This window comes from Phycodurus eques, chromosome 20, assembly GCF_024500275.1.
Source record: "Phycodurus eques isolate BA_2022a chromosome 20, UOR_Pequ_1.1, whole genome shotgun sequence".
In the NCBI taxonomy this organism is placed as follows: domain Eukaryota; kingdom Metazoa; phylum Chordata; class Actinopteri; order Syngnathiformes; family Syngnathidae; genus Phycodurus; species Phycodurus eques.
This window is the reverse complement of record NC_084544.1, coordinates 14,314,684-14,328,364: the sequence shown is the minus strand read 5'-3', so window position 1 is coordinate 14,328,364 and position 13,681 is coordinate 14,314,684. Positions and strand designations below refer to the sequence as shown.

At 39.5% G+C, this 13,681-nt stretch overlaps 1 protein-coding gene across 1 annotated transcript in view; it reads right to left on the bottom strand.

Moving 5' to 3' along the window:
• Nucleotides 1-1,325: 1,325 nt before the first annotated feature.
• Nucleotides 1,326-13,681, bottom strand: part of gatad2b (GATA zinc finger domain containing 2B) — a 69,574-nt gene continuing 57,218 nt past the window's right edge. Inside the window, exons 8-11 of the mRNA XM_061664315.1 lie at nucleotides 13,074-13,276; nucleotides 12,392-12,499; nucleotides 11,231-11,438; nucleotides 1,326-9,865 (exon numbers count right to left, since the gene is read on the bottom strand). Coding sequence (XP_061520299.1) covers nucleotides 9,729-9,865; nucleotides 11,231-11,438; nucleotides 12,392-12,499; nucleotides 13,074-13,276 — 656 coding nt within the window. The 3' untranslated portion in view covers nucleotides 1,326-9,728. The remainder of the gene's footprint in view (nucleotides 9,866-11,230; nucleotides 11,439-12,391; nucleotides 12,500-13,073; nucleotides 13,277-13,681) is intronic.

The window sequence follows — 13,681 nt, the reverse complement described above, 5'->3', positions numbered from 1 at the left end:
ACACACACACAAAAACAACAACAAGATGACAGGACACTATGTACATTTGTCTTTAGCGTGCTGGAGGGCTTTGCTCCAGCCTGACACCTCACGGGATGTAAGGGAATAAAACTCTTTCAGAAGAGCCACGCGGTAGCCCAGAAACGCGAACGTTTTCGCTTGTTTTGTCTTTTTCTCATCTCACTCCAATGAACAACGAACGTCAAAGCAATCCGTCCACTCTATTCCGCTTTGTTGTTTTAATGACCCCTTTGGCACGATCAGACATTTAATAACAATAATAATAATTCGGAAGTTAATTCCACCGCTTACGCCACTAAGTCATCAATAAAACTACGACCACCACCCACAATCATAGTGGCTACACCCTTCTATTCAAACACTGCAAAGGAGCTTTAGGGACACATTAAAAAGGGATAAACTATAAACATGAGAAATACAAATTCAAGAGAATAAAATCATATTATTATTATGATTATAAACACATTCCTCATTTGGATTAGGACTGTTAGGATCTTGCCAAGTAAATCATTTCTAGAAGTTTATGTTGCTTTTAGGTTTGTGTGGAAATTCTGACATTCACTCCTTTAAAAAAAAAAAAAAAAAAAATTATTATGTAGTATGAAGTATGAACCCCCCCCCCCCCCCAAAACATGACCGTATCCACGTAATCTTACTTTATTTTCTAATATGACTTATTTTGACCAAAATTATTTTGAGTTAAAATTTAATCAAATTGCCCCCCCGTAGCATTTGTATTTTTCCCTGTAACAATGCAACTTCAAACTTGTACCTTTACAACTTTTTTGTATTGTAACGTTACTTTTCTTTCTTTTTGGTGTAACATTATGACTTGTCTTATGATATTGTTCTATTAACTTTATTATGACTTTTTCTCTCGTAATATTAATTTATTCTTGTAACATTAGGAGGGGCACTAATACTTTGTCCAAAGTGATGGCCGATCATTCTCCTCCAGGATTTTCTGGTAAAGAGCAGAATTCATGGTTCCATCAATCACAGCAATCCATCCAGGTCCTGAAGGTTCTAAGCAGCCCCAGACCATCACACCATGTTAGACTGTTTGTATGTTCTTTTCCAGAAATGCTGTGTTACATCAAAAAGTTATACGATGCTCTAGTACTTAGTGCAAACAATGTTTTTGGCTAACAGTTTGGCCTTGGAGGAGGTCTTTGCTCTACAGATCATTATAGTTTTGCTAAAACAACAACTCAAGACCTTTCTATTGCAAAGACCAAGTTAAGTGAGAGTGAAAGTGTAATGAAACAACAGTTTGTGCCAATGGGACTTTAAAGTCACACTTGGAAGCAAATTGTTTCAACCTTTATTAAACATAGCTTGCAAGATAAATATTACAAAGTTATTTCCTCCAAAATTAGCTTATTTTTTTCAATCAATGCATAATTGTCAATCAACTGGCAGTATTCAAACAGCATTATTTTCATTGACTTTTTTTTGAAGACCGTTAAATATCAAGTATGTGCAAAAGGTCAGGATTGATGTAAGCAAACAAACAACAACAAAAAAGGACGTAAATTAGTCTCTGCTTCATTTCATCATTTGTGTCTTGCTTCCCCAGATGTTTGGCGGCAATGCAAAGATGATGCAAATGCTTGAAAGTGAATAAAAAATGACTTTGCAACCAAATATTGACAATGACAATACCAGAAGAGAAAGCCAATCGCTGGGGTTGGCAGTAACGGTGAACATGGGTTTAAAGTCGGGTCAATTATAAAAGCGCAGAGATGGAATTTGATGCACATTTTAGCACAGACTCCATGCATGGCTGGCTATCGTGCAAACGTCTTTATGCAAGTGAAAACAATGTCTTAAGCGTTGGCAGCAATATTTAAAGCCAGCAGGTTCATATTAGGGTGCTTTGGCACATTTACTACAAATCTTTTCCATTTTTTTGCCTTTTTAAAAGGAAGAATTTTGGCTGTTTTGTTTTATTAAAAGGGATTAAAAAAGGCAACAAAATTAAAATTTTTTTTTTAATGTTTCCTACTACAACAAAAGGTGTTATAAAGCACGTATAATAGGTGTCTATCTTTTTAGACAGCAAACAAGCTTTATAGAAGACACAAAATAGTACAAATTTCAATGTTATTGCATCAGGTTGGTCAGTTCTGAAAAAGCATTTTTTTAATGAAATCAAATTCATAAAGATGTTCGCTTGAATACACGGACATGCAGGAGTGCTCAAAGATAAACATGATTTGTTGCAAAGATCCAAACACAACATTCGTGTCTTGAAATGACCCGTTACTTGAGTACTACTGTGTTGTCCAAACTAAAGTGCTTTTATCTAAAGCAAGTTAACGAACAATTTAGTATGAAACAAATGATTATTATTTCAAGTATTGCTGCCCCACGAACAATGATAATAATAATAATAAAAAAGGAAAACAGCGTGCACTGTGTGACGCTGAACCATTGAGCACTTTCTTGGTAACTGGAGTCTAAAAACCAAATCAAATGCACCCAGGGAGTCCATTTTAAGAAGCAGAGGAAAAAGTTGGGAGGGAAAAAATTAAAATAAAAAAAGAATCCCAAACATTTTGCACATTTGTTACACAATAATACACAGTGATCACAAAACGAAATGACAAGCTTCACAATATTCATGGCTTTTTGTTTGCTTTTCTACACAATATACAACCATTTATTTTTTTTTTCAGTACAAGGGAGGAAAATGCTTATGTACAATAAGTCATTATTACTTCAAACCTAGCAAATATTGTAATTTATCTCATAGTCAATACATTTGTTTATTATTTTTTTTAAACTGCAATAGAAAGTAAACTCAGGAGAGGAATTCAGTCGCCAGAAATAAAAAGAAGACTTTTTGAGGGGAAAAAAAATGACATTCAAAATACAAAGGTGTGGATGGAAACAGAGAAAGCTAGAGAGAGAGACAGCAAGAGCGAGAGAGACAGAGCGAGCGAGAGAGAGAGAGCGATAGATAGCAAGAGAGAGAGAGAGAGAGAGAGAGAGAGAGAGAGAGAGACAGGAGCTTTTTTTCAGTATTAACTTCAGCTTGACAGCAAAAAGGAGATGCATGACCATTTTAAAACGAAATGGCGAGCGGTTATTAAAAATTCACCCCCGACAAAAAAAAAAAATAAATAAATAAAATAAATCAGGAAAATATATCTGGTAAACTATTCAGATAAAGGGAAAATTGATTTCTTTTCTTTGACTAAATTAAAATGAATTTTGTCCAAGTGTAAACTTTAGTTTACATCTCTTCTTTTAGGTAGTTTCAGAGTCTTGGCCTAAGACTTTCCTCTCGCTCGAATGCTGTGACCCAGTCACGGCCTGGATTGTTCAAGCATCATCATCATCATCATCATCATCATCATCATCATCATCACCCCGCCTTCATGTTACAATTTGACTGGAGAACCACTCACAAAGCTACTGGCAGCCATAATGATGCATGAAGAATAATGCAAATGTGTAGAAGATAGGGATGGGCATAATGATGGATTAGTTAATTCATCAATCATTAACAATTATGCACATTGATGATTACGGCTGAAAAATAGAGTGCACTACTTGGGTGCAACCAGCAGAGGCACTGTTTACTCAGTTTCAACAAGTTTGTGGTTTGAAGAAAAAGAACTTGACAGTTATGAATGGCTTTAAATTTTAAAACAATTGTGAAAATAAATATGATAATGAAATAAAACAAAAAAAACACTTTTCTTTATATTTTCTGCCATCTAAAATAAATATAAAAATATTTTTTAAAAATCAGTTCACTCATTTGTAATTTTCCGAAAGGAAAAAAATAAAACAAAATTTGTCAAATGCCCATCCCTAGTAGACACTGTGGAGTTATCTCAAGGCTGAGGCAGCTAAACAGGCTGTTGCACTAAAACTCAGTTTCGTTAGCTCAACATGAACTTAATTATTTTTGTGTCCACTTAACAAAATACATGCCTGCTGAACAGGTTGACATCAAATGAGTGGGAAAAGCGGTGAACTTAGTTGCTAACTTAGCTTCAACCGCTAGTTTGCACCAGCACATGGATGTAAGCTGCGCTCATATAAAAGGTGGCTACATGATTGTGGAGCGCTGTATACACTCATTAAAAACAATGCGCTGTGGCTTATAGTCTTCCAATTTAGCTTCAAGAAGAATAAATTAGTTCTTTAGAACAATAGTTTGAAAGTATAGTTTAACTATTTTGCTTAGCTTAAACCGCTAACAGATGGCTATGAATAGCTAGCTCAAATGAAATATGGTATACACTCATCAAAACTATATGCTGAGGCTTATAGTCTTCCAATTTAGCTTCAACTAGTATAAATTAGTTCTTTAGAACAATAGTTCGAAAGTGTAGTTTTACTACTTAGCTTGGTTTAAACCGCTAGCACTCGCCTTAGAGCTGCTAGGCAAAATGAAAGGGATACATGACTCATCAGAACTAAGTGCTGTGGGTTATAGTCTTCCAATGTATCTTTAAAGAGAATAATTTCTCTATAACAATGGTTTGAAAGCATTCTTTTACTATTTGGCTTGGCTAAATCAGCTGAGTTGCTAGCTCAAATGAAAGGTGGCCTTGTGACGGTGAACTGCTGCATACACTCAAAGGTATTTGCTGCGGCTTTAAGTCTTCCAATTTAGCTTCAACAAGAATAAATTAGTTATTTATAAAAATGGTTTTAAAGTATTGTTTTCCTACTTAGCTCAGCTAAATCTGCTAGCACTCGCGTATGAGTTGCTAGCTCAAATAAAAGGTGGCTACGTGACTGTGGAGCGCTGCATACATGAAATCAAAGTGCTCTGCGTTAAATTCTTCAAATTTAGATTAAGTAAGAAACATTTAGCTCGTTTAACATTGCTTTGAAAGTACTGTTTCTTAAACTGCTACCACTTGGCAGTGAGTGGCTAGCTCAAACGACAGGCAGCAATGTGACTGCGAGACGCTGCATACACTCATCAAAACGAAGTGCTGTGGTTTATATTCGTCCAATTAAGATTCACCAAGACTTAGACTTGCTTTAAAGCCAAAAGATGCAAACAGATTAAGTGCTAAAACTATATGCTAGTTTAGTACCTCTGAGTGTGGTCGTGAAGCTCACCTTGGAAGATGAGTTGAGACATGACGGCATAAATCAGTGTATGTCATGAAAGGACGACAACAAACACTTAAGGGTGTGTTCACACTTGACAGGTTTAGTTGGGTTAAAATGCACTCTGTTATGATAAACCTTAATAGTTTGGTTTATTCAATCAATTTTGAACAGCAAGTGCACCAAACAAAGGAATTTGACTGACGAGAGCAAAAAGATGGTGCAATTTGGGCTTGTTCTGGAATTTCAATGCAACACGTACCAAAGGCAAAAGTGGAAGCACAGTGTAAGTGTAAGCAGTGTAAAGCACAGGTAAGCCAGAAAACTGTTACGCGTTTAGTTCAGGCCTCAGAAATGCTGTGTGTATGCGCAACAAAGGAACACTTGATGCTTTTACTGTACATCTATCCATTTTCTATGAAGCTAGTCATCATTAGGTTTAATGGGTGAGCTGGAGCTTATTGCAACCGACTTTGGGCCAGAGGCGATCTCCACCCATGGACTTGTCTCCAGCCAATAGCAGGCTGAAGATTTATGATCAAGTAATATTGTTTTGGAAGTTTGAATTTTGTTAAACTAGGTCACCACTTCATACAGTATGTATCCTTACTGGGCAACCTTTGGGCTAACGACAAAAACTGAGGACCAATGGTGATGCACCATGTATATTTTTCATTTTCGGTCCAGACCAGAGAATCCATTACGAATGTGAACACAGCCCAAGTACTTGTCTAAAATGAACGCAGGGTGAGTTTCTAACAAGTGTTTCATTTGAGTTTAGCTTGCCACAAGGGATGTTGATAGTATGTCAGTGCAAACAGAATGTAACCTAATAATGTAATGAACGGCAACAGTAAACAAAACAATGGAGGACATCCAGCATTTCGTGTTTGCTCTTCTTTCCCCCACTAAAGTGACCATTCTCACTGACTTCAGCATGTCTAGCGCCACCCTTTAAGGTACCATACCAGTGTGGTTGGTAGGGTACCAAAACACGCTATGGTACAGATGTTGCTTTGGTACCTCCATAAAGCCTTTTGAAAAAAAAAAAATGTGTACCGTTCATAATAGAGGTATACTGCTGCTTGATGGAAACGAGGCCTCCCCATATTCTCAGAAGTAAGGTGAGATAGTCAACAAGCTAACTATTCCACTATCAATTGTCACATCTCCTCTGGCCTGAAGTAACACTGTGGTACAAGTTCAGCAATGTCTCAGTATTCAGGATTTATTCATGGGATCTTGCCAAATATAATCAATTTCAAGTCACATTTTGTTGTCAAACATTAGCTTCCTTTCATAACTCAGATCACAAAACCTTAGACCTCTTGTTTGTTTTTAGTGAAATGCTGTCGGGCCATACTGAGAACAGTCTCATTCCCCGGATGCTTAATCCACTACTCAACCTCCTTCAATAATTGTATTCCAAGAATAATACTGCACTGTCTGAACACTGATTGAAATGCTACTGTACACAAGGTTCTACCTACTCCTTTTAGAGAGCAGTTAGTACACATTATATTAATTATATGCCGACATAAAAGATTTTCAGCAACTCCCAAAGCTTGGAGACCAAGTAATTACGCAAGTGACCAACAACGTGCTTATCATATTCTAAGAGCATTCTTTAGATGGTACCGTTGGCCTGACTGGATCGTAAAATAAGAAAAAAAAGTTAAGGTGTAAAGAGTGTAAATATGAGGTGAAATATGGGTGATATCAGATGACTACAACTCGAATACATTTTAAAGTGAAATTCACTCGCTTTCTTTGTACAGCTCTATTGAAATACTTTATAGCATAGACTCTTGGAATAAGGATAGCTGTATAAAAAAAAGAAGAAAAAAAAAAAAAGAAAAAACTAAATGTCAAAAAATTTGAAAGACCTACCGAATTTGGACAAACTTATTGTCGACAAAACAGGACCGCATTGCAATATGTTCCAATTCTGCTTCAATGGTCGTCATCACATTTTTATACTTTAAAAGCAGCTTCCGAAAGACAGCTCCTGATGCGGGACACAGCTTTTATCGCAATGTGGTGTGGCACAAGCTCAACTACATGTCAAACGTATGAAAGTGTATGGAGATGGATTTGAACATGTAAAAATGAACATTGAAACAATGAGGAAAAAGGAAATCAAACTTTTGCGCGTTGTCCCATTTGTTCCTGAAATGATTGCACTAATATAACCTGACCAGGTATGGCCCCTTTTCCACAGCATGGCATACTAATGGCTCAAGATGGCTATACTCGTGATTGATGCATTTCAACTGTCAAAACCAGGAACTACCAGGTAATTTGAGGTTTCTAGTATCTTGGCATTTGGGGATCCAAGCCTGCCAAAGAGATACTGATATAAAGCACTGTACAATTTTGACACGGGGAAACTGACTGCTTCAAACAGAGTCAAGTAGAGCAAAGTACAGCTGAGTCGAGTCGGTATTGTGCAGCGCAAAAGAGACACTGTGGGGATTCTCATGAGCCAGACTCGAGCTTTTTTGCAATCTAATCACGCTAATCCTTCCTGATACCATCAGATTCCCTATCAGTTCTTATGCAGGATATGCTTTGGTTCAAAGACCATGGGTTTAGACTTGGATGGACAAATTCAGGCGAGTGTACTCATGCTTCTACCTTAGCCTAAAGTAGCGTCCTCGTAGGCTGGGTCTACCACACCGCAACAGGGAGCAGCGACATGCAACGTGAGTTCCAACATTCTAAGAGCAACACTGCCAAAGAACATTAGAAGTAAACCATAAAACCTGTGACTCTCCGATAGGCCCTAAGCCAGCTTCTAGACCTTAAGAGACTCTTAATTGTAACATTCTTTTCCTCTTTTTTTTTTTTTTTTTTTTTTTGTAAAAAAAAACGTTTTTTTTGTTTTTTGTTTTTTTTTTCCAATTGGAAATATGCAAAGTGCTCCTCTGGAGTGAGGCAACTTGTGCGCACAACATGCACACAATGATTGATCCATGTCTCTCCCATAAAAGATATAATCCACATCCTTTGTTTTCGCCCTCTGATGCTAGGTATCTATACATAATCCTTTCAGATATTTTTTTTTTGTTTTTAGCTTTGTTGATTATTATCGTCTCCCGAAGGCTAATACCTCTCAGGTCCGCCAACGTTTCAAGAGGAGACGCCGCAAAAAAACAAACCAAAAAAAAACCAAACAAACAAACCAAAAAAAACAATAAGGGGGGGGGGTATTGGGGCGGGGGTGTGGGTGGGGCTAGGTTTGGGATAGCGGGGGCTAAGAATCAGAAAATATAGTCCCAAACCTAACAACAAATGAACCAGAATTCAAGGTTTGTAAGTACTGAATCTGGTCTGGGTGCACAAATTGTGCTTCCACCTTCAAGAGTGGAGTCCTTTTCACATTGAAAGAACATGTGATGTGAAAGACGAGCTGCTGGGTAGAAAGGGTCCAGTCTGTGCATAACCAAAGGTAGTTAAGGGTGGTGGGGTTGGAAGGATGGAAGCAGGAGGGTCATCGCATCTGCTTTGTTAAGCCTCGTTCCTCCTCCTGAATTCTGGATGAGTTTGTTGGTGATTTCCTCTGGTAGAGTTGCAAAGCTCCCAAACCTGACAGCTCGCTCCTCCTCTGGTGTGTGCATTGTTCTGCTGGAGCTGCATTGCTCAGTCCTGATTCGTAGAACTACTGTCGCGCGTACATCCATTATGTAAGAGGAGAGAGATATCTGGAGTAGGAGACAGCCGCGGACCTCGGAAATGAGCAAAGCGGTGAAGCTTGATGGGCGTAATGGCGGGAGCCGACGAGCAAAGGAAAATGTTTGATCTCACAGGATTCTCTTTCTGAGATGCCAGCACCCTTCTGTCAGTCATCTCCCATTCATTAGCATTGATGGCGGAGGGAATTTAATACTTGGGATGCCCTTAACTGTGTCACTTTGATGAGATGATGACAATGTGGATGCTCTGCCCTCAGTGTCATGTGCCCCCAACAGACTACTCTTTTAAGAGCAAGCTCATTATCTTCTTTTGAAGAACAAGCAGAGCAGTTATCGAACTAAATATTATAGTCCGGATCAGTATTCAGCTTTGAAACTTCCATATCGCATTTATTATGAAGCTTGAAAGTTGCATAGTAACCAGAATGCACGCTGTTGATCATCTGTTACTAGCAATACTCCAATCTAAGCTTTATATGAGAGGAGCAATAATGAAAAAAAACAACAAAAAACACCTATATGATAAAAAAAATCTAAAGTGACCCGACAATGATTTAACCGTCACTTCCTTAGGTAAAGGAATGACAGCAGAGAAACAAAATTATACTTAGAAAGGATAATAAGTAATAGTAACAGAGGGAAAAAAAAGGTAGGTGCATTTAAAATAGTGCGGTAATAATGGGAATTACAATTATGAACAATGCTAATTAAATTTGAGATGCGCTGACATTTTATTGTCTTTCCGTGACTTGGCGGGTTTTAAATGGGTCAGTTTAAGGTAGGCACATGGACAGGCACTGCATGCGATGGGTGGGGCCTTGGGGCAGAGGGGGAAATATTGGCTGATCGTGGAGTGCTTTGATGTGGGGAAGGACAATAGGGCCCAGGGCGGGGTGTCTTCAGATGGGCCGTACGGCTGTTCAGGGCTCATTTCTGTCCGGTGATGGACTGCGATATGGATCGGGGTGGGATCATGTCCAACAGGTACTCTCTCTGCCGGTCTGCTAAGCTGGAGCTCTTATGGGCGCCGACTGCCGCTGGGTTCAGATAGGCGATATTTAACCCTGTGGTGAGGGGACAGACAGAAACAACAATGTACAAATACTGAAGCTAAAACAAGTTTGCTTTAACTGAAATGTTTCATGCTGTGAAGTTCAGCCGCTGCTAAGTCAGTAAAGTATTTTATTCTATCTATAGTGTGTATTCATGCATTCATGCCACATTTTGTCCACTTTGGTACCTGGATCTTTTAGTTCCTGGTTGAGTTGAACCGCAAAAGTTAAACACCCTTGAACAGTAATTCCCAACCAGGGTGCCGTGGCACACCAGCGTACCTTGGGAGATTATCAGGGGTGCCGCAGGAAATTATCCAACCATCCAATCACCCAAGGCATAACTGACAAGGTTTCAATCATTTGCAGTGTACTCGCAGTCACACTCATAGCTTGCCTTTGTCTTTGCGGGCACACCGCCGCAGCCTCACGCTAAGCTGTTACCCCAGGCTCAGGAGCCTTGTTGAAAATATGGCAAAATAATATATACAAACAATAATATATACGGGGGGGAAAAAAAACAAAACAAGAAAAAAAAAAAAAACTGCCCATCCCTCGTTTCATAACAACTGGGCAATGAGAAGCCGAGCCAGAGATCTCAGGCAGCTGAGGAGTCAGATGTGACATGGAATTAGCAACATTTCCGATACACAGGTAATTTTATCACCTCTTTTTGATTTTGAATTGACTGTACATTCCAAAATACAAAACTTAACATTTAGTGTTACGGTAACACTCTATTACGAATAGGACATGCTTACCAACGTAGCAGCCACGGTATCAGCTCGTTTACAGTGCTAATGCTAGCTTGGTCTTGCTACCGCTGCTATTTTGTTGAAAGCTGGACAGCGTTCTATGTGACTATCTATCCCAACGATGCACTTTCACAATCGCATTTCATTATGAACGGCCATGTTCGAGAATTGAATATGAAGAGCCCATTGCCTGAAAGACGAGTACAAATGAAGAGGCTAGGCTAGAGAAGCTTTCGGAAGCTGCTTTTTCATGTTGAATGGGGCTTCTTGGGAGGAAGAGGGCTCTTTTCACAAGCCATTTTGAATGTGACTTTGTTGGTACTTTTGGAAGGCGAGGGTGCATTTTTGTTAATTTTTGAATGGGTTCGGGTCTGGGATGAGTAACTAAACACAACAATGTTTTTGTTCTTCATTGAAATAACCGATTGTTCAATAAAGCATTTAACTTAATAAAGTTCTACTTACAAATAAACCCGTCCAAACGTCATGCTTTTTAATTCTGTTATTTTGCTGAGGACAAAATGTTTATTAATGCTCATTATTTCAAGCATTCCCTTCCCATGGGAATTTACCATACATTTCCCCCTTTCGCAAAAAGGAGGTCAATATGCGATGAAGGTACCTGGGATGTTGTAGATCTGGCGACGGCTATCATGCTGCAGTCTGCTGCTGCTACTGCTTCCGCCTCCACTGCTGCCACAGTGCTTTGCACCGCTCATCCCCATGAGGCTGCTGGCCACTGACAGCTGAGAGGCCTGGGCAAAGTTAGACAGGACACCCCGCGCAGAGTTGGACAGACCTCTCTGCATCGAGGCCTGAGGTTGAGGAGCCTGAGAAGAAGAAGAAAAAAAGTGCTCGGCTTCACTTTGACTACAAAACATTGTCATAACATAACACTAAATCAGGTGAGTTTAAAGTGGACAAAACCACCTACTGTGCCAGGCTTCAATAGGACTAATAAGCTGTGTTGTAACAACACTTAAATCACCCAGCTGAATTTACATCAGACTAAACCTGCCTGCTAAGTTGTCCCAGGCTTCACTATTAAAAAAAAAAAAAAACCCCATTGTGATAACACTCAACTTGCTCATGTGAGTTTATATCAGACTCAACCGCCTGCTCTGTTGTCCCAGGCTTCAATTTGATTAAACATATCATAATACAACACTTAACTGGCCCAAGTTAGTTTAAACCGGACTAAAACACCTGCTTTGTTGTCCGGAACGTCACTATGACAATGCACGTTCATACACCTAACCTGCCCAAGTGAGTATAAACCGGAGTAAACTGCCTGCTGCGACGCCCGACGCCGCCCTATGACTAACAGTGTTGCAACGTAACACTAGACTTGCTCAGGTGAGTTTCAACCAGACTAAACTAGGTGCTTCATCGACGCTGACGTGTCAGCTGGTTTTACTAGCAAACCCGTTCTGCATGTTCTTTTTAACATGCTTTTGATGAAAGGCATTCTTTCAAGAGGGAAATTGTGGTTCTAAAACACCCCAACAAACTGTCATGAAGCTGCCCGAAACATTTCATTGAAGTCTATAAATATTTAGAACATATTTTACTTACATGTGGTATGTGGCATTTTTTCCATTCACCCAATCCACTAATACGGTTTTTCAAAGAAACAGGCATTATGGGCCTTACCCGACTGATACAAGTGATGCAATTTGCTTTCAGACGGTACATGATGTGAGGTTAGTATTTCTTTCCAATAGTCACGGACTATTTAGCTGAAAACAAAAACAAAAATTCTTAAGTTTTAGAGGATGTGTACCTGGCGCAGAGCATGATGTCGGATCAGGGAGTCTGTCTTGGAGGCGTTTGGGCCGCTGGGCGCCGAGCTGGGTGAGAGGGCCGCCTGTTGCAGCCTCTGTTCAATCTCCTGAAATGGAAGCAGTCATATTTAGGAACACATTTAGAGTAGTACATCCACACTCAGTGGTACTTAAATGGAGCTACAAGGGTTCAACACTCAGCACAGTTCAGTTCATTTCATTTTGTTATAGTACATATGTGTATTCTTGGCATCCCAAGGGTCCCAAAAATGTCAGACTTGTGCACCCACTTTTAAGCATTCTTTCTTTGAGATATTAGTCACACTAGCAAGGTACGGTAGAGGGATTCTCTCATCAAGTAAAGCGAACCCCCCCCCCCCCAAAAAAAACAACAAAAAACCCAACATTTTGATTAAGGACATTATGTCAGATGCCTACTGCAAGCATGAGCAGGTTTTACCAATCCAAACCGTACCATGATTACGTGAACTTGACCGCTTGCTAGTTTTACGCCAGCAGTTGTACCTTATCTGTCTTGTCTTAGGCCAAAAGTGGCACAAGATGGAATCAATGAAATAAAAACAACCGTACATGAAACTGCAATGGAAATTTAACAGTCTCTCTGGCAACAAGGTTCACTATAATGAGACAAAATGTTTTAAAGGGCGCTTTGACGCTGACCTGCTCCTGCTGCAGGGCCTTCACGAAGGCATTCTTCAGCCTGTTAGTGTGCTCTGCCTTGAGAGCTTTTTTCTGATTGGACATCATGCACTGCTCACACAGGATTCGCCCACTCTTCTCCTGCTTCCAGTGGGGGGTGAAATCAGTTCTGCACTGGGCACAGAAGAAAGGCTCCATGCGGGAAAGCGTGCCTCGCAGTTTACCTGTGAATCAAAATGGAGGAGAAATTCAACACCGACTTGCAGACTGATACCGATATCAGTCGTTTTCTCCGCATTCAACTGGTGCGTAACACTATTCATCTTGAATATTTATCATATGACTTGTCCAAACTGTTTGCTTCGAGCAAATATCAGCAAAAAGATCTGCGTACTGTGCAAGCTGTATCCCTGAAAGCTCTGATTAAAAATGTCAACATGCCGCAGGCATTAAAAGACATCATAAAAAAAGTACACAACCCCCTGTTAAAAAAAAATAAAAAAATAAAAAAATAAAAAAAAAGCTACATCACACCCAGATAAGATGAAAAGGACAAAAATGACCAAGACCAACTACCATTCAGTGTTAAAACAACTCCGCAAACATGACGTGTGTGAAAGTGGTTTCAT